Source organism: Chiloscyllium punctatum, chromosome 23 (assembly GCF_047496795.1).
Source record: "Chiloscyllium punctatum isolate Juve2018m chromosome 23, sChiPun1.3, whole genome shotgun sequence".
NCBI lineage: Eukaryota > Metazoa > Chordata > Chondrichthyes > Orectolobiformes > Hemiscylliidae > Chiloscyllium > Chiloscyllium punctatum.
This window is the reverse complement of record NC_092761.1, coordinates 59,822,939-59,849,660: the sequence shown is the minus strand read 5'-3', so window position 1 is coordinate 59,849,660 and position 26,722 is coordinate 59,822,939. Positions and strand designations below refer to the sequence as shown.

The 26,722-nt window shown below is 41.0% G+C and overlaps 1 protein-coding gene across 1 annotated transcript in view; it reads left to right on the top strand.

The window, feature by feature from the left end:
• Nucleotides 1-317: 317 nt before the first annotated feature.
• Nucleotides 318-26,722, top strand: part of stt3a (STT3 oligosaccharyltransferase complex catalytic subunit A) — a 43,168-nt gene continuing 16,763 nt past the window's right edge. The window contains 13 exon segments of the mRNA XM_072593066.1: nt 318-446; nt 6,366-6,489; nt 10,653-10,713; nt 11,178-11,299; nt 12,693-12,838; nt 14,127-14,217; nt 15,824-15,930; nt 17,790-17,953; nt 18,738-18,873; nt 18,875-18,924; nt 20,944-21,098; nt 22,892-22,983; nt 24,626-24,781. Of these exon segments, the coding sequence (XP_072449167.1) occupies nt 6,402-6,489; nt 10,653-10,713; nt 11,178-11,299; nt 12,693-12,838; nt 14,127-14,217; nt 15,824-15,930; nt 17,790-17,953; nt 18,738-18,873; nt 18,875-18,924; nt 20,944-21,098; nt 22,892-22,983; nt 24,626-24,781 (1,368 nt within the window). The 5' untranslated portion in view covers nt 318-446; nt 6,366-6,401.

The window sequence follows — 26,722 nt, the reverse complement described above, 5'->3', positions numbered from 1 at the left end:
CCATTCGGTTTCTACTCCCTGGCTCTGTTAGTCTGTCCCAAAGGCATTTGAACAGTCAATGTTAGCTCCTATCTGTGGATGTTCCCAGTCCCTCCTTGTCACTGCAGCTGAGACTGTTTGATTGACAGCTGCCCAGTTTCAAACCTCCGGAATCCCATCAGGCAATAGTTCCAGGGGTCGCTCTTGTTCCGCTGGGACTCCTCGACGTGGGCAGGCGCGCGGCCTCGCGCGAATGACACGTCCACTTTGCGAGCTCGACCAAACCTGATACCGGAAACGGCCGGCTCTGACTGGTCGCGGATCGCCCAATCAGAGGGCCCCCCGCTCGACACGAGATCCGCCCGCCGCTCCCCACCGCCGTTCGGCCACTTCCGCTAGCGGGGTAGGTTACACCGGCGAGCGGCCCGAGCCGCGGCTGCGGATGGAGTGAACGAAGAGCTGAGCAGGTCAGAGGGGGAGGTGGCCCCGGGCACAATCCGCGGGGAAGCGAGGGGCCGCGGGAGATAGAGAGAGAGACAGGGAACGGGCCTTGGTGCGGGGTGGGGGGGGGGAAGAGCTAGGCCCCGGGCGGGGACAGCGACAGGGCCCCGGGAGCGTGGACAGGGAGAGGGACCAGGTCCCGGGTCAGACGGGCTCAGGGCCCCGGGCCCCGGGCAGCAGTGCTGGGGAAGCCAGGGTCGGGGTATGCGAGTTCGGGGACACACTGAGAGTCCAGGCACTGCGCCTTATCGGCGCCATCCGCCCCCTGTCCGCCCCCTGCCATTGCCTGTTTAATTTGTAATTAACTGTCTTTTAAAATCCTGAGGTTACGTTTCTGTAGATTATGCAAAATCCCAGTAAATTGGTCAATTCCATATAGTCCGCAATGCAAATGAGCTGCTTCCATTTCTATAAATCTCCTTTAACATTTGATTTGATTGTTCACAAAAATGTTGCAGGGAACTTTATTTTTCTTTCTCCAGTTTAGCCATTATTCTGAGGTAAAATTCTGTAGGAATGTGGAACCTTACACTGTCTGAATGACAACTGTGATCATTAAGTTTTGACAATTTGCTTGTTCGTTTCACAGCCAGAATCAAACTCTGTTTAACGTTCACTCCCTTCACTGATGCTAAATGGCTGCAGTGTGTACCATCTACAAGATGCATTGCAGCAACATGTTAAAGCGCTTTCCAAATCCACAACCTCTACTATCCAGAAGGATGCAATAAGAGCACCATCACCTGAAAGTTCTTGTCCAAGCTACTCACCATCCTGAATTGGAAATATATAATTGGTTCTTCACTATTGCAGGTCTAAATCCTGGAATTCCTGCCCTATGAGCACTGTGGGTGACCCAGCCCTCCAAGAACTACACTTCAAGAAAGTAGCTCATCTTGACCTTCTCCAGGGTAATTACAGATAGACAATAAATGCTGGTCTAGCCAGTGACACCCTCTTGCCCTGGGAAGAAAAAGATGTTTTGAAACTTGAAAGGATTCAGAAAAGATTTACAAGGATGTTGCCAGGGTTGGAGGATATGAGCTACAGGGAGAGGCTAAACAGGCTGGGGCTGTTTTCCCTGGAGCGTTGGAGACTGAGGGGGTGACCTTTATAGAGGTTTACAAAATTATGAGGGGCATGGATAGGATAAACAGACAAAGTCTTTTCCCTGGGGCCAGGGAGTGCAGAACGAGAGGGCATAGGTTTACGGTGAGAGTAGAAAGATATAAGAGACCTAAGGGGCAATTTTTTCACGCAGAGGGTGGTCCATGTATTGGTTCTTCACTCATTCACTATGGAATGAGCTGCCAGAGGAATTGGTGGAAGCTGGTACAATTGCAATATTTAAAAGGCATTTGGGTGGGTATATGAATAGGAAGAGTTTGGAGGGATATTGGCTGGATGCTGTCAGGTGGGACTAGATTGGGTTGGGATATCTGGTCATCACGGGTTGGACCGAAGGGTCTGTTTCCATGCTGTACATCTCTGATTCTGTGACTCTGTGTCAAGATAATCATTGGAAGCAATAAATGCTGGAGATCACAGCAGGTCAGACAGCATCCATGGAGAGTGAGCAAGCTAATGTTTTGAGTCTAGATGACTCTTCATCGGAGAATCTGCAATAATTTGCTCCTACCAAATGGTCACTGGATTCTGGTTAAACCTCTTTTGTCCCAAACTCAGTTGCAGGATCGCTAAATGCAATTGTCTGATTAGTACAAAGGAGAGAGCAAGCCTGTTTTTCTGCATTCTATACCACTGTCTAACTTGGCATATACCGCTGAGATGTTGGATGAATTTGTCTCTACTGTGTAAAAGGTCTTTGAGTTTCGAGATTGTGCTGTCCATAGCAAGTTTTAAATAATTCTTGCACAAATGAAGTATAACTTTCATAGTGCAGTTGATTCCTGAGTTAGAAGCTGTGGGTTCAACTCCCATTCCAGAGATGTCTCTGAATAAATGGACCAACATTCAGCTGTAGCACTGAGGGAAAGCTGCAATGTTGGATTTACTCTTTTTTTTCCCTATAAGGAGTGGAAATAAAGTTTTGTTTGCCATATCAGATAGACTTGAAAGATGCTGGGACCCAGTTCAAAGAAAAGGATATAAATGATGCTGATCCTGGACCACTGTTGCTGCTCGGTCAACCCCATTTAAATTTCAATACCAGTTCTTAATCTCCTTGCTGTTTGTAGGAGCTCAGCAACGTGCAAAGTGACTGCTATGTTTCTCACTTTACAGCCAGTGTGATGTTTCAGAAGTGCCTAATTGGCTATACGGCACTTTAGGACATTCTGAAGTCTTGAGAGGTGCTATATGAATGAAAGTCTTTTGCTAACCATGAGGCAGCAGAGAATGATCTGTGGTTTTTGGGTGGGCCACAGCGAAGTGTAAGAGCTGTACCTCTGTCATTTTGGCAAACATGACCAGCCTTTCAGAGCTTTGAAAGAAAATTGTTGTGCACTGGGAGTTCTGGCCTCTCTCTTCATATCAAGTCTCAGAAACATTAGTAAAAGTAAAATCCTGATCGATTTTAGAAATATTAATCCATATTGGCTTCCCACCACCACCTGGAAAGCATTTGGGGTGAGTAATGAGTACTGACATTGCCAGTGACGTGAACAGATTCAAAAGGCTGTTTAGCTGTGTGGTTTATGCTGTAGCAATATTTGCGAATAATTTGCATTCAGTTTTCATTTTTTAAATGGCCATATTTTGTGCATTTCTCCGTTTTCCCATCTTCATCCTCCTGACCCTGCCTGTGTTTTGTAGTGCCATTGGATCATTATTGTTACCTGTGTATATAACGTCTCACTCTTGTGTCTTATCTGAAAGCACAGCACCTTCAGTCTAACATTTCTCCAACAGTGGTTAATCTCTCTCCATATCTCCTGTTTTAAGGTGTTCTCACTAGTTAAAACATCATTTTAACATCTATCATGTCAAGCCCCCTCAGCATCTTCATTGTTTCAATGTGATCACCTTTCATTCTTTTAAAATCTGATGTAAAAGGGCATAACTGTTCAGCTGTTCTTCATGCATCAATTGCTTCATCCCAAGAATGAACCTGGTGAATGTTTTTTGAACTGCCTCCAATGCCAATGTATCCTTTCTTAAATATGGGGATCAAAACTGTGCAAGTACTCCCTTAAGGCATTATGGGTCTACCCTTGACCAAGTGGATTGCAGTGTTCAAGAAGGCACCTAAAAGAACATGGGAAGGTACGTGAAAGCCCTTCATTATGAGACTCCCCTCCAAGCCACATATCATCCTGACTTGGAACTATAACATCATTCCTTCACTGCTGCTAGATCAAAATCTGAGTTCCCTCCTTACAGAACTGCAGACATGTCTCTTGAACTGCAGTATAGAATCACAGAATCTCCACAGAGTGGGAACAGGCCATTTGGCCCATCATGTCCACACTGAGCTTCCAAAGAGTATCCCACCCAGACTCCTCCCCCTACCCTCTCTCTGTAAACCTGCATTTCCCATGGCTAATCCACCTAATTTACACATTGTTGGACACTATGGGCAATTTAGCATGGCCAATCCACCTAACCTGCACATCTTTGAACTGTGGGAAGAAACCAGGGGATCTTGTAATGAAAGAGTTTCGTGGCCCTTCCCATGTTCTTTTGGATGATAGAAGTCGCAGGTTTAGGAATTGCTGTTGGAGGATTATTGAAATGTTACTGCAGTTCATCAAAGTGCTGCCATGGTGGTGGAAGAAATGGGTTGCTCTGTTCTGAATTGTGCCACAATTCTGGAGTGGTGTTGATGGGGAGCATTCCACCTCCAGACACCCCTGACTTGCCTTGTTAGTGGTAGGCAGATTTTGAAGTATCTGCAAAGTGTTCATTGCTGTGTGACATTGGCAGAGGTCATTGTCACCTTGACTGAAAGCTGAATGCTTGAAATGTATATTTAGCCTTAAGGATGTGTAGATAGTCACAATGAGTTAATCTGCACTCAAGACTTTTCCCCTCCTTAGCACCTTGCTTATCTGATACCTTTTGGGTGTTTACAGTGACTTCCCATGTGAAGGACATCGAGTCATAGAGATGTACAACACGGAAACAGACCCTTCAGTCCAACTTGTCCATGCCGATCAGATATCCCAATCCAATCTAGTCCCACTTGCCAGCACCCAGGCCATATCCCTCCAAACCCTTCCTATTCATATACCCATCCAAATGCCTTTTAAATGTTGCAATTGTACCAGCCTCCAACACTTCCTCTGGCAGCTCATTTCACACAAGTACCACCCTCTGCATGAAAAATTTGCCCCTTAGGTCTCTTTTATATCTTTCCCCTTTTACCCTAAACCTATGCCCAGGGAAGAAACTTGTGTATTTATCCTATCCCATGTCCCTCATGATTTTATAAGGTATAAGGTCACCCCTCACCCTCCGACACTCCCAAGATAACAGCCCCATCCTATTCACACTCTCCTTATATCTCAAATTCTCCAACCCAGGCAACATCTTTGCAAATCTTACAGCTGCAACATGACCTCCCAACTCCTGTACTCAATACTCTGACCAATAAAGGAAAGCATACCAAACACCTTCTTCACTATCCTATCTACCTGCGACTTTACTTTCAAGGAGCTACGAACCTTCACTCCAAGGTCTCTTTGTTCAGCAACACTCCCTAGGACCTTACCATTAAGTGTATAAGTCCTGCTAAGATTTGCTTTCCCAAAATGCAGCACCTCTCATTTATCTAAATTTAAACTCCATCTGCCATTTCTCAGCCCATTGGCCCATCTGATGATCAGATCTTGTTGTAATCTGAGGTAACCTTCTTTGCTGTTCACTACACCTCCAATTTTGGTGTCATCTGCAAATTTACTTCTATACCTCTTATTCTCACATCCAAATCTTTTTATATTAATGATAAAAAGTAGTGGGCCCAGCACTGATTCTTGTCACTCCACTGGTCACAAGCCTCCTGAAAAACAATCCTCCACCACCACCCTCTGTCTTCTGCCTTTGAGCCAGTTCTGTATCCAAGTGGCTAGTTCTCCCTGTATTCCATGAGATCTCACCTTGCTAACCAGTCTCCCATGGGGAACCTTGTCGAATGCCTTACTGAAGTCCATATAGATCACATCTACTGCTCTGCCCTCATCAATCCTCTTCATTACTACTTCAAAAAACTCAATCAAGTTTGTGAGACATGATTTCCCACGCACAAAGCCATGTTAACTATCCCTAATCAGTCCTTGCCTTTCTAAGTAAATGTACATCCTATCTCTCAGGATTCAATGCAAAGTTTTGGTTAAATTATCTTCCATTTCCCAGTTCACCATTATCAATTCCCCAGTCGTATCTTCCAAGAATCCCAGAATTCTGATATTTTTTACATACCCATAGATGCTTTCCTTGTTTTTATATTTCTTGACAATTTACTTTATTATCAATACAATATAATCCTCTAAGAGGGAATGTGCCGTATTTTTAGATTGCTTTGGGTTTAAGCTTTCGGAGCCATTGTCCACAGTTGTGACCTCCCAATTCTGACTTTTGGAAATCTTAAGTATTGCCTGTCAGCATTAATAACGATAAACCTGGGAATCAGCTCATGGATCCATGCCAGTAATTCATGTCAAGCAGGTGATAGACAAATTATAACAGGTTACTTGGCTGATATGCATTGAATCAATGCGTCGGCGATAGGCTGATTAGAATGGGAAATAGAAATCTGTATTGCATTGGCCGAGGCTGATGGAAAGCTAGATTTAAGAAATTCACAAAACGAAATTGAGTTCATATTGCTCACTATGATTGTGATTATGATTGTGATGTATTTCTTGCTGTCATTGTATGAATCTGGTGCTAATATAAGTATTACAATTGTTATTTCTGTTTCCTAGGTTAATAGTCTGTCTGCTGCAAACACCAGACCAAAGATGACGAAGCTGGGATTTTTGCGGTTGTCGTATGAGAAACAGGACACCCTGCTGAAGCTGCTCATTCTGTCTATGGCAGCTGTGCTCTGTGAGTTTCTAATCGGGCTTTGTTTATTATTCATAAGGATAAAAGTTCAACTCTTGGACAACTCATACTCCTGCAATTCAGCATTGGTCCCAACCACACCATCTCTTGCTGTCTCATTCATTCCTCAGACCCAGAAAAGATGTAGAATGTTTCTCTCTTTCCTTCTTTTAAAAGGCAAACTTGCGACCGCTAGTCATAGTCATATAATATGGAAAGAGACCCTTTGGTCCGACTCGTCCATGCTTACCAGATATCCTAAACTAATTGAGTGCCATTTGCCAACACTTCGTCCATTTTCCTCTTCATGTACCCATCCGGATGCCTTTTAAATGTTGTAATTGTACCAGCTTCCACCACTTCCTTTGGCAGCTTATTTCCATACACGTACCACCTTCTGTGTGAAAAAGTTGCCTGTTAGGTCCCATTTATATCTCTTTCCCCCCCCCTCACCCTAAACCTATGCCCTCTAGTTCTGGACTGCCCCACCCCAGGGAAAAGACCTCCTCTGTTTAACCCATCCATGTCCCTTATGATATTACAAACTTCTATAAGGTCACCCCTCAGCATTTGACGCTCCACGGAAAACAGCTCCACCTGTTCAGCCTTTCTCTATAGCTTAAAACCTCCAACCCTGGCAACATCCTTTTCTGAACCCTTTCAAGTTTCACAACATCCTTCCTATCAGAGGGAGACCAGAATTATGCAGAATATTAGTTTTCTGATTTTCATCCTTCCTCTGTGGCTTTAAGTTGCCTTCTTTGAGCTAGGCCAAACAATGTTGCATTACATGAACAAATTACAGCACTTTGAGACACCATAGGTATAAGCAGGCAATTTTTAGCTTAGCAATTTGTAACTAGTCAGGTGCTGTTAAGATCGGTGCTTGGATCTGAACTAGTTTATCATCTAAAGAAAGTGTGATGTAAGTATGATGCAACAGTGTGGAATCTGTATGGATAGAGCTGAAAAAACAACAACGGGCAAAAACAACGCTAATGGGAGCTGTACATCGATGTCCAAATTAGGGATGCATGCAATAAAGGAGTGTTTGTAATTATGGTTGACTTTAATCTGTGTATGGACTGGGCAAATCCTATTAATAACTGTAGAGGAGGAATTTCTGAAGTATATACATGGGATGGTTTTCCAGGCCAGTATATTGAAGAACCAATTAGGACATTGTGTCATGAGAAAGGAATAATGGTAGCGTAATTGAGAGAGGCCCATTGGGGATGCGTGACGATAATACGATCAAATTCCTCATTAGGGATTGTTGCAGAAAGTGAAAAGGTCATAGCAAGCATTCAAATAGTACGTGATTAAACCGCAACAATTGTTCATTCCTAATATAAACCAAAAGAATTGTGGATGCTGTAAATCAGAAACAAAAACGCCCAACCCAGAACATAAACTCCGATCGTTCATTCCTGTCTGGCACAAAAGTCAAGTGGACAAGGTGTCCAAACCATGTTTTATAAAGGAAATCAGAGATAGTATTAGATTTTAGGAAAAGACGTTGAAATTGGCTAGAAGAAATAACGGGCTGAGTAATGGGAGCAGTTCAAAATTCAGCAAAGAAGGACAAAGGGATTGATTAAGAAATAGAGTATGAGAGTGAGCTTGTAGGGACGTTAAAACCTAAACGTAAAAGTTTCTACAGGTATGTGAAGGAAAAAGCATTGGTGAAGACAAATGTAGATCCGCTGTGGTCAGGTACAGAGAATTTACATTGAGGAGCAAGGAAATAGTTGACCAACTGAATACATATTTTGCTCTAGGTTCATGAAAGAGAGCACAAAACATATTAAAAATGATGTTGGAGAAATTGAACACTGACAAATACCTAGGCCCTGTGTTATGGACTAGACCAGAGCACTCAAAACATTCTTAAGCAGGCAGCCCAGGCCTTAACGTTGCAATTTGTTTCAATAAGTGTACAGTGAAAATTTCCTGGAGTAAATTAGCCAGATTGACTACCAGGTTTTAAAACAGACAAAAATTTATTCACAAAATTACAGAATGAAACACAAAGGACAGAATAAAGAGTCCCCACAGAACTTAGACTATACCAAACTAGACGTAACTATGCTGTTCCGAATATACGCACTCCTCTGTTTACGTACAAGCAAAAAGGCCTTTCAGGTCTGTATCAATCCCAGCCACTTCGGAGCCTGGCCTATTTACAACCCCTCTGAACAAACCAAGGACGCAGTATCCTTGAGAAAAGGAACAGCTTTTCGAAAAAAGGACCACCTATAAGACATCTGAAACATATATCCTAGAATACTTAAGGAAAAAGTCTTGGATTTGTGGATGCATTAGAGTCATAGTGATATAACATGGAAACAGATCCTTTGGTTCAACTTGTCCGTGCTGACCACATTTCCCAAATTTAAATTAGTTCCACTTGCCTGCATTTGTCCCATATCTCTCTAAACGTTTCCTATTCGCATATCTGTACAAATGCCTTTTAAATATTGTAACTGATCCTGCATTTACCACATCCTCTGGCAATTCATTCCACATATGAAGCACCCACTGTGTGCAAAAGTTGCCCGTTGGGTCCCTTTTAAATCTTTCTCCTCTCACTTTAAGATTATGCCCTCTCTGCCATTCCCTTATTCTCCATCATAAACCTTCCCCTCTGACTGTATTCGGCTCACATGTGCCTTTTATAGAAACTTTCATCATCTAAAGTTATACTTCTGGCTAGTTTGCTTATATATTCTATTTTTGCATTGTCAGTTTCTTTCTAATGAGAATGAGCTTTCTTTGCTGAATTGTAAAATGTTAGCATTCCTCGGACCTACTACTTATTTGGCAACCGTATAAGCTTACCTTCTCTAATACAATCTTCAAGTTATCTTTGCAACTGTTGAATAAATTTTCCTGGTGGGTTTTTATACCTCAAAGGAATGGGTGTTTGTTGTAAGCCAAGCATTTATTTCTTTCAATACTAGACATTGCCAATCTATCATCATATTGTTTAATTCAGTTTACTAACCTACCCTGATCAATCCACACTTCATACCTTCATTGCTTCCTTCGTTTAGATTAAAGACTGTAGTTTCTGATCACTCTTGAGCTTAATATAAAATATTATCAATCATGTACAGATTTTTGGGTACTTAAATAAATTAAAGAATATGGGGATGGTGTGGGAAGGTTAGGGTGAAGTGGAAGATCAACCTTGATTGTATCGAATGTTGCACCAGACTTAACGCATGAAACTGCTGCCTTCTATTTAAGTTGAACTTTGAGGCTGGTAGGAGCAGCAAATGAAAATGAAATGCCTAATTTTATCCCTATTCCTAACCTGGCTCTGCCAGCATCCTCTGCATGTGCATGTGAAGTGAGAATTGTGAACTAAAGTGTCAGGTGTATGCCACCTAAAGAGCAGGAGTGCTCATTTCTCTTTTGGAGCAGGATTTAATATCCTTTTTAAAGTAGCTGATGTTTCCATTCACTTGTGCACTATATGGTTTGTTGTGTGTTTAGTTGATACAACTGTGCTCACACTGACCATTGGATGAGTCCGTCTACTCTGGGTTTTACTAACACAATTCTAACTGTTTCTGTGAAAGACCACGATCCCTCATTTTTTATTCCCCAACAAATTGTTCCACTGTCAAAAGGAGCCTCTGTACATCCAAGAATTTAAATATATTCTCTGTAGAACAATGTTCTGAGGATGGAAACTTGACTATCTCTCTCGTGCTCTTGCTCTCTCTTGCCCCTTAGCAAGGCTGTCATCCCCTGAAAACCAAAAGGAATGTGGATTGTCTCTGAGTTTGGCCATCCGTTCCACAGATTTCAGATTGTGGCACCTTCTGAGGACCTGCTTGAAGTCCCCAGCCATAAAACTAAAGATAATCCAAAAATATTGAAGAAACAGGCCAGGATCACGATTCAGTGAGATTATGAATTAAACTTTCAGATCCACCCCTCCGTCACCACAATTCTGACGAACAGGAGGGAATTTTATAGCAATTTAAATTTAGTTATTGAAAGCCAAAGATGAAGTTATTTCATAAAATTTGGTTAACTTCAATGTTTGACCTGTGAAATAAATTTGAATACAAATGTTGAGACTACTGTTAAGATTATTTAAAGATAGTAGTGAACAGGATTCAATTGTAATATTAATTTTGTTTATTCCGCAGCATTTTCTACGAGATTGTTCTCTGTATTGAGGTTTGAGAGTGTCATCCATGAGTTTGATCCGTAAGTACCAATACACATTTTTAAAATTTCATTATTGCACAATATATCAAATTCCAACTTTCTAGTTATGCACATTTGAGGCACTTTAGGTTTGCAACCAGTAAACAGAAGATGATAAGAAGAGGAAAAAAATAAAATAAACCAGGCAGGGATATTAAAATGGATTGAAAGCATTTGTACATCTTTAACCAAACCTTGGGCCAATCTTCCTTGTGTCTTTGCTTCAGTAACTGTTTTATTTGATTTTTCTTAAGATTTAATTCCTTTGGGTGTGATGTCAGCATCAGCTTTTATCTTCTGTCCCCTGTGTCTTTGAGAGGATAATGTAGAGCCACTTTGTATAGCTGCTACAGGTTTAACATTTTTTTTTTTCCCTTTTGTTCAGTATGAAAATATTTTAAAGTAGTATTTAATCAAGGAACTTACCTTGTTCTCTTCCAACTGGTACCTTGAAATATCTTTAGGTACTTCAATTACCGGACCACTCGCTTCCTCACTGAAGAAGGTTTCTACAAATTCCATAACTGGTTTGATGATCGAGCCTGGTATCCACTAGGCAGGATTATTGGAGGAACAATCTACCCAGGTCAGTGTAGTTTCAACAGCTGACTTGTTATCTAATGTATCAGTGTAGACATTTAGTTTTTGATCCATCTATCAACCCCCATTTGAGTGCTGTGGCTGTATTACCATCTAAGGATTAGAGGCTTACCGTGAGGCATCACCTGACTTGGAGTTTTAAACTGACTCTCAAGTTGCCCAAAAATTTTGCAACAATCCTGTCAATCTTTAAATTTACAATGATCATTGCAAGTGTTTTAAACATATTGCTAAAACTTAATTATCAATCTTGCTTTCAGGACCCACTTGGAAGCTGAAGAAAAAAAAGAAAATGAGATTAATTTGTTTGTTTTTCCGAAGAAGGTTTAGAACAGGAATTAAAATGATAGATTAGTAAATCATGTCTCCATAGTTGAAGAGGGCAATAGGACTGCACTTTCATTAGAGAGAGAGATATGACTGGTGGTGGTGATTTAACCTGGAGGTCACCACGCCTCAGGTGAGAGACGAGGTCGAAAAGGTGGGACCTAATGGCAACCTCAGCCAGTGAAGCAGTGAAAGAGACTGGGAAACGAGAGCAGGATGGAAGTAGAGGGGAACAGAAGAAAACTTATGAAATAACTTTTATTTATTTTGATGACACTGTAACAATATAACGTTCTGAATAGCTTTGTTACTGTAATATTCAAGTTTGTTATGAAGACTCAAGTGCTTGAACATAATAATACAGGGCCTGAACCTGACACTTCAGTTGGGCCTAAGATAATTTACATTCCAAGATGTAGGTAGGAGCTAATTTCCAGGTAGAAGCCTTTGTTATGAGAGTCCAAGAAATTGGTTATTTTGATGAAACAATTCCTCAATCTTATTGCTATATTAATATAGTCAATGTATAATGATTTATTCAGGGTAGTCTGCAATCAGCTAGGAAAGAAACCACATCTTTTATGAGTTTTGTTGTCTTTATGTTCCATTTGCTCACTGGGAACTTTTGCAGCACTGCAAGGGCGGCACACTGGCTCAGTGGTTAGCCCTGCTGCCTCACAGCGCCAGGGACCCGGGTTCAATTCCCGCGTCAGGCGACTGACTGTGTGGAGTTTGCACATTCTCCCCGTGTCTGCGTGGGTTTCCTCCGAGTGCTCCGGTTTCCTCCCACAGTCTAAAGATGTGCAGGTCAGGTGAATTGGCCATACTAAATTACCCGTAGTGTTAGGTGCAGGGGTAGATGTAGGGGAATGGGTCTGGGTGGGTTGCTTTTCGGAGGGTCAGTGTGGGTTGAAGGGCCTGTTTCCACACTGTAGGAATCTAATCTTGTCATTAATTTCAAATGGATATGCAGAAGTGCCCAAGCATGTTAGTGCAGATATATATTCTATTTTTTTAAGAATAACCTGCAGCATTACTTTATTGATTTCCAGGTCTCATGATAACTTCTGCTGCTCTCTACCATGTGCTGCATTTCTTCCACATCGCTGTTGACATCAGGAATGTCTGCGTGTTTCTGGCTCCACTCTTCTCATCTTTCACCACCATTGTCACTTATCACTTAACAAAGGAACTGAAGGTAGGAAGTGAACTGTGATCCCTGTAAACCAGGGTATGTGAACCTAGGGAGCTGTTCAGACTGCCTCAGGACAGTTTTTGTAACTGTAATGTTAGTAATATCAACTGTTTCATCAGTGAAGCAATGAAGTTCACTGCAGACCGTTTTTTCGGGGAAAGATTTTACAGGTGCAAGATCTCATGCCCATGTAACAAACCTGAAATAAAAACAGAATGCTAGAAGTGCTCAGGTTAGGCAGCACTTGTAGGGAGAGAAACCAAGTTGACGTTTATGGTTTATGATCCTTTGTCAGTTTTGACAACTCATTTGCAAACTGTTTTTCTCTGTTCTAGGTTGTATGTTGTGTTGCTAGTGGTCAGTAGAATTGCTGGAGTGATCACTTGCATTTGCTTTTGGTGCTACTGGTATCTGTAGACAAGTCTTTAAAGACCCAACTCCAGGAGGTTACTTACTAAATCCCCAGCAATGACACAATCTTTTGTATCAGAGCTGTAATTAAATTTGGGGAGTAACTATCACATAGGCCATAAACATAATGAGTTGTGTTTGGTGGTGAAATAGAAGGTAGAGCAGTACAGGCCCTTCTGCTTTCGATGTTGTGTTGACCTTTTATCCTCCTCTAAGATCAGACTAACCTAACTACCCTTCATTGTACGATCTTTCATGTGCCTACCCAAGAGTCATTTTAATGTCCCTAATGTATCTGACTCTACTACCACTGCTGGCAGTGCATTCCACGCACTGACCACTCTCTGTGTAAAGAACCTACCTCTGACATCTCCCCAACATCTTCCTTCAATCACCTTAAAATTATGCCCCATCATGATAGCCATTTCTGCCATGGGAGAAAGTCTCTGAATGTTCACTCTCTTTATGCCCCTCACCATCTTGTACACCTTTATCAGGCCACCTCTTATCCTTCTTTGCTCCAATGAGAAAAGCTCTAGCTCCCTCAACCTTTCTTCATAACACATGCCTTCCAGCCCAGGCAGCATCCTGGTAAACCTCTTCTGCATCTTCAATAAAGCTTTCTCATCCTTCCTATAGTGAAGTGACCAGAACTGATCTTCAGCAATATTCCATGAATGATGCTTGATGTACCCCCATTAGTATAACTGGAAATAAAATCAATCCAGTGAGCAAGTTGAAACCCTATCGTTGCCCATAAAGCATTTTGTGATTTGAATTTAAAACATTTTCTTTTCTTTTCAGATCTTGAACATGTGGCATTTATTTTAACGTAATTCCCTGTCTACACTGGGATATTAATATGTTGTTTGTGTTTCAGGATGCTGGTGCTGGCTTGTTAGCTGCTGCCATGATTGCTGTGGTCCCTGGTTATATCTCTCGGTCTGTAGCTGGTTCCTACGATAATGAAGGTGAGTATCCAGCCCAAGCATCTTTTGTGTTGGGTCAATTGGTTTGATTAATTTTCTATTGCTTCAATAACTTCTTAAATGCAGAATGGTATTCTTAAGTTTCTAATAATGACATGCATAATAGTGATAGCTCTTAATTTCAGTTCTGACACTCGGTCTTGTTTCTTAACGATTGCAATGTAAGTGATTACCAAGACCGTTACTTTCATCTCCGACTTTGTCCCTCTGCTCATCTGCTGTGGAAGCACTCATCCATATCTTTGTTCCCTCTATATTTGAGTATTCCAATTTTCTCCAGCTAGGCCTCCCATGAGCTAACCTTTATAGACCTGAACTCCTCCAAAACAGTGGCAGTATCCATATCACACTGAGTCCCATTCAGTCATCACCTCATGAGCCCCTTTTGGCTCCCTGATAGGGAATATCTCATTTTCAGAATTCTCATCCTTGTTTTTAAATCTCTTGTGGCCTTGCAGCTCCCCATCTCTAAGATACTTATGGACCTCTAAGACCTCAGTGCTCTATCAGCTATAGGCTCCTGTATATCTTCTTGCAACTTAATCAATCTGGTTATCTGCTATAACTGAGTGCATTTTTGATCGGGAATAATCCTGTTAGATGCCTTAAGATATTTTAATAATCAAAGACTCTATACACTGTTTTGTTGTTTAAAAATTGATAAATCATTGTATTTGAATGCATTAGCTTCTGTTTGAAGACTCTAACATTACATAATTAATCATTGTGAAAGGTTGTTTTCACTTGTAGGAACACTAAACCCATTACTTATTTAAAAGCCCAATCTTAACTCCAAGTTGGGGTGAGACATCCTCCCACCAGCATTTTGTTTTGCTGTTATGATAAATTGGGTCACTGCTTAAAGGTTCAGGCTGCATTCACACTCTAGCTGTAGGTTCAGTGGAGACCAGTCTCAGTTCTGTAGTTAAGTGCACCAAATCCTTTTGGGATTTGTGAGCAGTTTCAGAAAGGTAGAAGATGAATTACCATTCATTCTGATTTTTAGTTTTGGTGATATTTGAGGTAGTAAATTTAGCTTGAGCATTTAGAGGACTCACTGCTGCTCTTTGCAAAATGATTTGGGAGTTTGAATTGCTAGAATAGGTAATCATAGCCAAAAGAACACTGTGGATGCTGTAAGTCTGAAACAGAAAGTTTTGGGAAAACTCCACAGATCTAGCAGCGTCTGTGGAGAGAAAGCGGAGGTTCAGGTCCAGTGGCCCTTGCTTAGACTTAAAGTCCTCAGTTTTCCCAGCAATTTATGTTTTTATTTCAGGTGACTGTTACTTTAGTTTAACATCTTCAATCAAAGGACAACACATTATAATTCTGGGCTGAAATGGTAACCTGGACCTTGTGTTCTCAGATTGGCGTAGAAGTGCTTTCATGAGCAACCAGAGGTTTCCTTTCCAGATCACTGGAACCCCATGCCTTTTGCAAGTTAAATCTGAGATGTGACCTGGAATTAACATCTTGCTGAAGGAGAATGGCAGCATTGGTTGACAACATGGTAGATTGAAGTGATCTCCTACATTGTATATTGACAGCATTGCTGCCTTTTTATAATGCTTGTTGTGTATCGCTGCAGGCATTGCTATATTCTGCATGTTGCTGACATACTACTTGTGGATTAAATCTGTAAAGACTGGCTCCATCTACTGGTCTGCTATGTGTGCACTGGCCTACTTCTACATGGTAAGTACACATTCCAAAGTATCATTCCGGAATTGGAACTGCATATAACAAGGATGATACAGTAGTCATAGGAAACTTCAATTTTCACACAGAATATGGAAAGTAGCTTGTGGTATTACTGTTAGTGATGAGTTTATGGCGTGTAAATAAGGTAATTTTTTATTTTAAAAAATCAATATTTCAAGGAACTTTTTTTTAGGTTTGACATTGTGCGGTGAGAAAGGGTCACTTAGTTGTAAAGGGAATAATGGTCACATTGTAAAATTTTAAATTGAACTTAAAAGTGAATAAAGCAAGCTGTAAATGAATGGCAGTTGGTCAAGCTATGAAAAATTATGAGAGGTAAAGGTGAATATTTGACATTCTTAATTTGCAGCAAATATGCATTCTCTACAATAACTAAAAATTATGAGGGAATCATGGAAAAATCAAAATAAAACTTGTGGACCTGAATATTGAAAAGATAGAACAGATTGTAAAGCCTTTCTGTAAGTATTTAAAAAAGAAGTAGTTTGTGAAATTAAATGTGGGATCTGTTAGAGAACAGGTGAAATTATAATGGTGAATAGGAAAGTAGCAGGCATTTTTTAAAAAAAACTTTATCTGTATCACAGAATTTTCTAAATGAACAGTCATACGGTTAGCAATTATTGCTGATGACAACTTTATCCCTCTTCATTGCAAAAGGAAAATTTTCGAACAAAAGCTGAAGACCTTGCGGAAATGAGGAATTTAGGGACATCATTTTCAGTAAATAAATAACGCAAGAGAATTATTAGGCCATAAAGTAGACAAGCCTCCTCAATGTAATGATCAGCATCCTTGGATTTAAAAGGTAGAGGTTAAGCTATGGTTGGTGCTTGGTTTGATCTTCAAGAATTTTCCTACAGTTTGGAACCATTCCCATGACTGGAAGATAGCAAACATAACTCTGCTATGCAAGAAAGGAAGGAGAAAGGAAATGAGCTGTAGGCCTATAACCTGAGATCAGTCATGGGGAAGATTATATACTCGCTGTTGTGGGTTTTTGTAACAGGGAATGTTGCCAAATCATTTTACAATTATCTGTCCATAGAGGATTTATGAAAATAACAAGTGAAACTGTTTAATAGATTAATGAGCTTTCAAAGTTGTGACTATCAGGTTTGTTTACTAGTTATGTAGTGTATTTGGATTTTGAAAAGCATATTTGCTAAGGTGCCACACTCGTTAGGGCTGAAGGATCGGGGGGAGGGGGGTAGTATATTAGCATGGATTGACATTTTGTTAATGGATAGAAAACAGTAGTCGATCCTTGTGGTTTGACATTTTTGTAACCGACAGAATACTGCAAGGATTAATGGTTGGACCTCAGCTGTTTACAATCAAAGTTAATGACTTGTATATGGAGCAAGTTAAAAATCACACAGTACCAGGTTATAGTCCAACAAGTTTATTTGGAAGCACCTGCTTTTGGAGCACCACTCCTCCTTCTGGTGGTTGTGGACATTAAGATCATGCTCACAGAATTTATAGCCAAAGGAGTCCAGTGTCATGGGGATGTGATACAGTAAGCAATCTTAGATTAAAGCTTCCATCTTTTACAATGGGATATGCCTGGTTTGTGTTCTTTATGTGCATACATGGTTGATTGGTACCATGTTCTCCATTTTGAAATGCACTCCCTCCACATCAATACATGTGTATTATGTTCAAGATACACTGCAGCATCTCGCTATGGCTTCTCTGACAGCATGTTATGTATATTGACTAATTTAAATAGATTCATATTAATGTGTCCTGGTATTCTTAAGTATGTTGATACCTGTCTAATTTTATCCTATTGTATTTCTCATCTTGGTGGGTTTTACCTCTTTCAGGTTTCATCATGGGGTGGTTACGTATTTTTGATTAATCTGATTCCACTTCATGTGCTCATCCTAATGCTAACTGGCAGATTTTCCCACCGGATCTATGTTGCATACTGCACAGTGTACAGCCTTGGAACCATACTCTCAATGCAGATCTCCTTTGTGGATTCCAGGTCTGTAAAACGATTTCCTTTCTCTGGTGCCCTTTCTTCCTCTGCAGGTGCTGAGGCATGCTGCATTGCCACGTGTCTCTCCAGATGTCGACAACTACGGTCAAATGTTAGTCCAAGCCAGATTCAAATGGAGGACCTTTCTTTGAACTTGTCGTAAATTGTGGGCGAAGGATATAATGTCCAGTCTGCTGACATACTACCTAGATCATACAATTCTCCTCCTCCTTAAACCTATTAGTTCAAGTTCAGCTATAGACAGAATCAGATATTGGCAATTCCGTTGCTTTATCCTGTCTATCATTTAATCAGATAACAACTGATCTGCGTTATAGTTCTGTCGAGTCCTTCCTGAAGTAGCTAATTCCATATTTCCACTCCCCTTTGTGTGGGGAAAATATTGAGACTTTTCTGTGCAGTTTTTTCCACGAGACAAACCTGTTTTTGTGTGTACAATTTTGAAATTTACAATTTCAAATCTGACTGCCCACTTTAGTAGACAGCAGAGACGGTGGCTCCATATCTGAATCCTTGAATAACTTACAAAGCAGTTTAGGGCAAGTAAGTTTGCATCACTGTGCTTTATCATTTAGCTTTTTAACACTCAAGTAAAGTGACTCCTGGTACATGAATTAAGAAGTTCTTTGAACCATTTAATTTAACTTGTCATTGCTTGTACCAGTCTGAAAATAGAGCTGGTTAGATAGTGCTTTGTACCCCATGTGCAGTTTCTCTCAGGGTATTATAGTGAAAACTTATTAATTCCCTGGTTTCTTTCTCCCCTCAGCCTGTCCAGTCTTCAGACATATGGCTGCCTTGGGTGTTTTGGTCTGTGCCAAATCCATGCATTTGTTGATTACCTACGCAGCAAGTTGAATCCACAACAGTTTGAGATTCTTTTCAAGAGTGTTATCTCTCTGGTGGGGTTTAGTGGTCCTGTCTGCAGGAGCAGTGCTGATGCTCACAGGTACAATGTTATTGCCCATTTTATTATATCTACCTCTTCCTTATTTCCTTTTATTACAGCCTGAACCCCTGTCATTTTCTAAATACATCTTCCTGAGTCTTTCCCAGAGGAGTGGTCCACCTACTCCTCCATTTTAGCAGCAGCAGGTGCACTGTCTGATACCAGAGAAAAAAGATGTGTGAGAGATCAGCAATAATCAAATATTTTAAAAATTCAGATCTTAGGATACAAGTGTCACTGACTAGATCGCATTTATTGTCCTTTAGCAAGTGGTAGTAGTAACGAAATTGAAAGCATGTGTGTTCACTTTAAAATAGAAAGTGGTTTTTCTGATTTTGAAGTGACCTGAAAATGCAGGCTCAGCTGCCCAAAGGGAACAGCTGGGCGACTGGCTGTTCCAAAATAGATACACATAACAAATGGCTGTTAAATTGAGACCTGAGTTTTGGCTGGTGTTTTGACAATTCAAATTAACCAATTACGTTCAATTATACATAGGATATAACAACCAAATTGAATTTGAATTTATTGGTTTTGACAACATCGGACCACTGACAGGTAACAAGGTTGGAGGGTATAAAACCAGGGCATTTTGAAAACTTGGTCAGAGAGCAATTAAGACAGAGCAGCAGAGCAACTGCCATAAATCCAGACAGCTAACTGCCCGTTTAATGTTTTGCTCTCAAAGAAATTAGAAGACACACTCTATCAAAAAAAGGTATCTTTCACATAAAACATGCTCGCAGTAAAAAGAAAGAAGACAACCAGGGAGATCAGCAGGTAGATTTCCTGCTCTTCGGATGCTGTCTGACCTGCTGTGCTGTTCCACCTCTCTAATCTTGACTCTGATCTCCAGCATCGCAGTCCTCACTTTCACCTAGATCAGCAGATAGAAGATTGAAGTCAGTGTGTGGACTTGAGATTAACTTAATGTAAATTTAATAATTGTGTTATTGGAACAGCATTTTTTATAAAGTTCGGGGTCAGGTGGTAAATAGTTAAGAAAAGTATGCTTGGACTTGTGAATAGTTTTTTGTTAGTGTTCACGATTAGAGTTAGGAAAATAAATGTTATTTTTCTTTAATAGTGGAAATTAGGAGTTCTGTCAATCATTCATATTTTAACAGCTTCTCTGGGTGCTTGGTTTTAATTCATGGAGGGGTTCGACCTCCACATCGTACAGTAGTGAATTACCTACAAATGAATAGCTTGTTTGAATGGCCAGTTTGAGGTTAGTTAGGAGTCAATCACTTGATGAGTCTGGAATTGCAATGTAAGCCACACCAAGTATGGATGGCAGATTTTCTCCCCCTGAAGGACAATCTTTTTAAGTTGGCAGATCACTACTGTGATCATAAGCTGTTCATGCTGCATATTATGTAAAATTTCCAAGCTTCTAACACTGATTTTGATTTAACTATTTCCTGAAAATTATGTAAATATTCCCAGTTTTCCTTACTGAAATTTCTGTACTTGTGTTCTCCCTATTCCTGATGGATTAAATAGTTTTCCTAATATTCCTTCATGTATTTGGTATGCTGTTCACTTCACCGTGAAAAGCAAAGAATACTGTTTATTTGCAAGATAGATGGAAATGATTGTCCTAGCATATCTGGCCATAAATAGCCCAAGGCCCCCTCCATCATCAGGGTCCACAACTGTTTGTGATTGCAAGGCTCTTGTTACCACTACCCATTCAGAACTCCCCTTCTAAAGTGATGATCAATTATACTTAACATTTTGTTTGAAGTTGTATGATCTTGTGTTGCTTTCTTAGGTTGAAATTGAAGTTTTTCCTGCACTTGCCTTTTCCAATGTTAGTTGTTAACTTGTATATCTATGGTGAGGCCTGCTTATAGTTACTGCCTTTTAGGGTTGATTAGCATTTACTTCAATAACCTTCCATCCTGATTCAGACCTCTGTCACAAAGTTGTTTTATATTGTACTTACAATCTGCGAATTCATTGTATCAGCTAATGTCCTTTTTTTTCCTGAATGTAATTAGGTATGTTGGTTTAATTGCAGGCAAGATTTCCCATGGACTGGGCGCTTCTACTCATTGTTAGATCCTTCTTATGCAAAGAACAACATTCCCATCATTGCCTCGGTCTCTGAACATCAGCCCACCACTTGGTCATCATATTACTTTGACTTGCAACTCCTTGTCTTCATGTTTCCAGGTACTCATGTTTATAAGGGTGTGTGAAAGAAGCCTATGTACCCCCTCTATCGGCATGATCTATACAAACAACATACAGCATCTGTATTAAACCTTCCATGAACTGTCAAAAGACCTAATTGTAAAAGTCCTTTTAAACAAAAGGTTTATGTGGAATACTTAAGAGCATCGATATCACTCCAAGGAGGTGGTGGTGATGATACCTTGAATCTCTGCAGTTTTCGTCAGTTTTCTACATTGAAAATACTGCACCTTTGTATGTTGCATGTAGTTGTCTATGGGATATGGGATTTCAATGAAATGTGGAACAGACCTGAGGGGTTAAGTGGCCTACTCTTGTTGCTATCATGAAAAAAAGGCTGATCTGCCACCTCTGCCCCATATTTTTAAAAGCCTTAGGATAATAAAATTCCATCAATCTCAGATTAAAATGTACAATTGATATTGCAATTTTTTTTAATATGTTCATGAGAAGTCAGCATTGCCCTAGACAACCACGTATTGCCCTGGAGAAGCTGGTATTGATCTGCCCTCTTCCGTAATCCTTAGGGTGTAATTATATCTCAGTACAGTAATGGAATTCCAGGATTTTGATCCAGCTACAGTGAAGGAGTGGCAATATAGTTCCAAGTCAGGATGGTGTGTATTTCTTGCAGAGGAACTTGTCGGGTGATGGTGTTCCCATCATCTACTCCCCTTGTCCTTCAAGGTAATATAGTTGGGGGTTTAGAACATCCTCTTGGAAGAGTCATTGTGAATTACTGCAGTGCATCTTGTAGATGGTACACACTGCTACAAGTGTGTGTTAGTAATGAAAGAAGTAAATGTTGAAGGTGGCCAAGTAGGCTGCTTTTTCTTGGATGGTCTCAAGCTTCTTGAGCTTTGTTACATTGCACTCATGCATGCAAGGGGAGTGTTCTGCATCACACACCTGACTTGTATCTTGTAGATAAAGGACAGGCATTGGGAATGTCTATGTAGAACCATATATTGGTTGCAGCAAAGAAAGACACCATTCAACCCATGGTATCTGAGCCAGCCGAATAAACTAGCAGCCTATTTTAATTCAACCTTCCAGGACCTGGTCTATAGGCTTGCAAGTTACAGCATTTCGGGTGTGGATCCAAGTTCCATTTAAAGGAGTTGAAGGTTTCTTCCCTAACTACATTCCACCTACCAGCCTCTGGGTGTAAACTATTTTCTCTTGACTCTTGTAATCACATTAAATCTGAGTTACTCACTACAGAATTCCTAGCCTTTGACTTTTTATCCACAGTATTTATGTGATGTAGACCAATTCGGAGTCTGCTCAATGGTCATCACCAAGATGTTGATAATGGGAGATTTAGTGATGGTGATTTAGAGGAGGTGTAATACAACTGAGTGACCCATTGTGCCCATTTCAGTTGCCTATGAGTCAAATGCAAGTGGAAGAAGGTGTCACATGTTGGCTGAGGTTGGAAGGTTTCTGTCCTTGAGATTTGTCAGTTGGATTTTAGGACAGCATCACAGGAGCCCGTTTAACAGGTGTATTTTTTTTAAATTTCCAGAGCCTTTTTTTTTAAGATTCTCAATATATCATGGTGAGATTTGGCCTCAGATACAAGAGATTGTTAGTCCAGGCATCTGATCATTTTAATGGCTGTGATGCATTTCTGGTCATTCTGAAATCATGGAAGATGGAATTTAAGTCTTTTTTTGCTTTTCTTTTATAGTGAAACTGGGACTTTTGCAAATATAAAATAGCCACATTTGTATCTGACTGCAGTAGTTATTTCTGTTTTCTTCCTGCAGTTGGTTTGTACTATTGCTTCAACAACCTGTCAGATGCCAGGATTTTTATCATCATGTACGGTGTCACCAGTATGTACTTCTCAGCTGTGATGGTAAGAATTATTCTGACCCGCACACAGTATTGCAGGTGGAATTCCTTGGTCGTGTTTGACTATGAACAGAGACATCTGAACCTCAAATTTAGTACTTCTACCAAAAAAAAGGTTGAAATGTCAGGAAAGGTGCTATGAACCTGTACAACATTTTACTGGTAGTTAGTGTTGCTGCTTACAACGACAGTCTGAAGTAATGGATTAATATTATCACCCTGTGTACTGCATTAGATTCATACATAGCAGTTATGATTTTAGAACTTTACTACTGCTGTAGTATGTTGGTCAATGTGTTGCCTAAACACAGCAATCCTTCGCAGCCATGTATTTTTCTCTGAGGTTCTTGTTTTCCCAGTTGTTTCGGTTTTGTTTTAACTCTAATGAGATTGCAAATCCCTGCTGGTTTGTATGTATTGTAAACACTTGATAATTTTGCGTGTTAAAATAAACTTTGGCGTGAGCTTCTTTGAAAATGATAATTTGTTGGGTAAAATTCTGCACTGCAGTGACCCTAAATTTGTAATCTGATGTTCCATGCAAAGCCTTTCATTTTCTTAGAGAAGGGGGAGAAGATGACAAAATTCATACTCTGGTTTCCACATTAGGAGTATGTCTGGTATCCTGCGCAATTCTTCACTGCTGTTCTCCCTCTTCTTCCCCACCCCCCCCCGCCCCCCCATAACAGTGATTGAGCTATTCTCCCTCTTCCCCCTGTAACAGTGATTCATAGAACAGTACAGGCAAGCAACCAGTCTTTTGAACTTGCCTTACCAGACCCTGGGACTTGAACTGCTGTGCCTAACATCCTAACGAGCCAAAAAAAACAATAGCAGGTGTTTATATTTGGTTGCAATGTCTGACTATTCTCTGACCTGCATTTCCTTTCCAAATTGCAGCACTACTTACCGTTATAAGATTTTGCAGAGAGCTGAATTCGGGTGTCTCAAGTATATTTAAAGAATATTTCACAGTGCAGCAGAGTTTAGAACAATATCTTTTTGGCCTTCCCCTCATTCTTGAAAGTAAAGCCAGTGTCTCCCCAGGATTTTGTTTGATGTTCCTATAAGACTCGTGATTTACTTGCACAGCAAGCGACTACTCTCTTTCAGTACGATCCCTCTAATCAGATTGACAGTTTGTCCCCTTTAGGGATCCTTTTTGAAAATAGCAGGAGCCATAACTCACCAGCAAATAAGGTGACATTTTGGAATGCAGATGCACTTAGAGTTGCCACTGCAGACAATGTCCATTTGACCCAGTGGAGCTACTTTGAGATATTGTGCTCGTAATATCACCAAACCAGTCCAACAAGATTGGAGCCTTCATGTTATCCTAATGCAGAAATGTCAAAACAATTCTGGGTGTTTTGGTTTATTCTGTAAACTGTAGATGGATATGGAAAAAAGTAACTGTCTTCATGCCAAATGTTTCTTGCTCTCACTGCTCATGGTGCTGCATCTGTGCCTTCAGTCTACCCGTTCCCCACTGTCACGCTGTGTAAGCGTCATGTACATTCCACACTGCATCCTCGTCATAACAACCCTGGATTCAGACCCATAGGCAAGTATTCTGGGAGAATGTATTGGCTAGATTCGACTTTTGTTGTTTGTTTTAAATTTGCACACTTCTGTTGTCTCCACAGGTTCGGCTTATGCTGGTCCTGGCCCCAGTGATGTGCATTCTCTCAGGAATTGGTGTTTCTCAGGTGCTATCGACTTACATCAAGAATTTGGATATCAGCCGTCCTGATAAGAAATTAAAAAAGCAGCAGGACTCCACTTATCCAATTAAGAATGAGGTATGATCAATCCTCCCTCCATTTTATCACCCTCTGGGATGAATCATTTACTGCACTCACTATGTTACTAAATGGGTGACAGTATCGCCTTACTAGCAAGGCATACTCATAGGTATACTGAGTTAACAGATCTCAGCTGAGACTCCAGATGGTGGCAGTCTGCTGTGCTGAACTCTGCGCCATACCCCCTGGCCTTTACCCCTTCCCTCATCAACCACCTCTTGGAGGAAAACTGCTAATATGAACTTCCTGAACATCTGGAGCTGCTAAAATTATGGTGTGACAGATTGGGGGCGCGGGGGGTGGGGTGGGGAAGAGTAGTGAAGGGGCATTGTTAAGGACAATGGTATTGATTATTTTGCCCTTTTCCTCCTCCTCCGCCGCTCCCATTCTTTTGAGCTTATCGGCTTTGTACGTACTTCCTTGATGTAAAACCGGAATTATTTCCGATATCGGTCGATTGGGTATTATCTGGGGGTTTTTTTTAAACTGCTGTTCTTTTGTTTTTAAGTTGGGGGTGGCTATACCTGTGGTTAAGATGTGCGTGGTGGTGCTTGGGGGGGGCGTGGGGGGAATGGGCATCCATTGTGAATTGCCTGGGGCTAGGGCAGGGCCTCCGCTAGAAGGAGTTGGGATGGTAGAAAGGATTGGAATGCGTGCCCCTCCGTGGGCAAGATAGGAGATCTCTAGTGAATTGAGAGTCACTTGGGTGTTTGCTTCAGTTAAATGTAGTGATTAGTTTTTTTTAGTTGTCGTAGTTTTTATTGGAGTAGTTTTTAGACTTTATAGAGTTAATGTCTTTGTCGCTCGTCGCACCTCAGGTAAGCTCCCTCCTCTTGGGAAACCACGGGCTGCACTGGATGACCATGGCTAGTGATTGGTTCAGGTGGTGCACCTGGAATATAAAAGGGAGCCATTTCCCCCATTAAAAGAAAGGTGTTGTCAAGCCTTATGAAGGAAAGGGTGGACATCGCCCTACTGCAAGAGACGCATCCAACTGATAAGGAGCATCTGAAACTGCAGCAAGGGGTTTATGACAGGGTATTCTTCTCCTCCTTTAGCTCTAAGAGTAGAGGAGTGGCTATACTGGTAAGAAGGAACCTCCCTTTCCAGGTAACTGAGCAAATTAACGACGAACATCGACGGTTCATCATTCTTAAAGCTCTAATACATGGAGAAGAGTATAGCATCTTGAATGTGTATTGTTCCCTGGCGCACCATGCGTCTCACAATCATAGGAGGGAATTTTAATCACCTACCTAATAGATCCCGAAGTTGACCAGGTGTCAAGGGGTTCAGCAGGCATGTCCGTACAATCTAAGCAGTTGATGGACATGTCCGAGGGGCTGGGATGTGTGGAAGCATCTTCACCCTAATGGAAGAGACTTTCTATTCCAACCTACGCAAATGCCATATGCGAATTAACGTTTTTTTTTGCCATTGGATTGTTTGGGCAGAGCATTGGCATGCAAAATTGGGAAGGTAGCTGTCTCAGACCATGCACCAGTGTATTTAGACGTTGAAATCAAGGGTGGTGGAATGGATACGTGGCACTGGTGCATGGAACCATTCCTGTTAAGGGATAGCAAATTCATTGAATATATCACAAGTGATTTCAGGGCCTTCTGGGATATCAACTCTGGTATGGCCAGTGATCCAGCAATTTCTTGGGAGGCCACTAAGGCATATTTACGAGGCCTGATTATTTCATACTCAACGACTAGAAGGATGCAGAGGGAGGAGCAGCAACAGATGCTGGAGGCCTGGCTGCAGATAGCGGAGGAAGTATATTATAATAGGCCCTCTTTGGCCAAGCTGCAGTGGGTCACGGCCCTTCAGGCAGCACTCGACTTATTGCAAAGAAAAAAGGTCTCCTTCGCTAAACAAAGGCAGTTTGAATTTGGAGATAAGCCAGGTAGATTTCTGGCTAGAAAGAAAAAT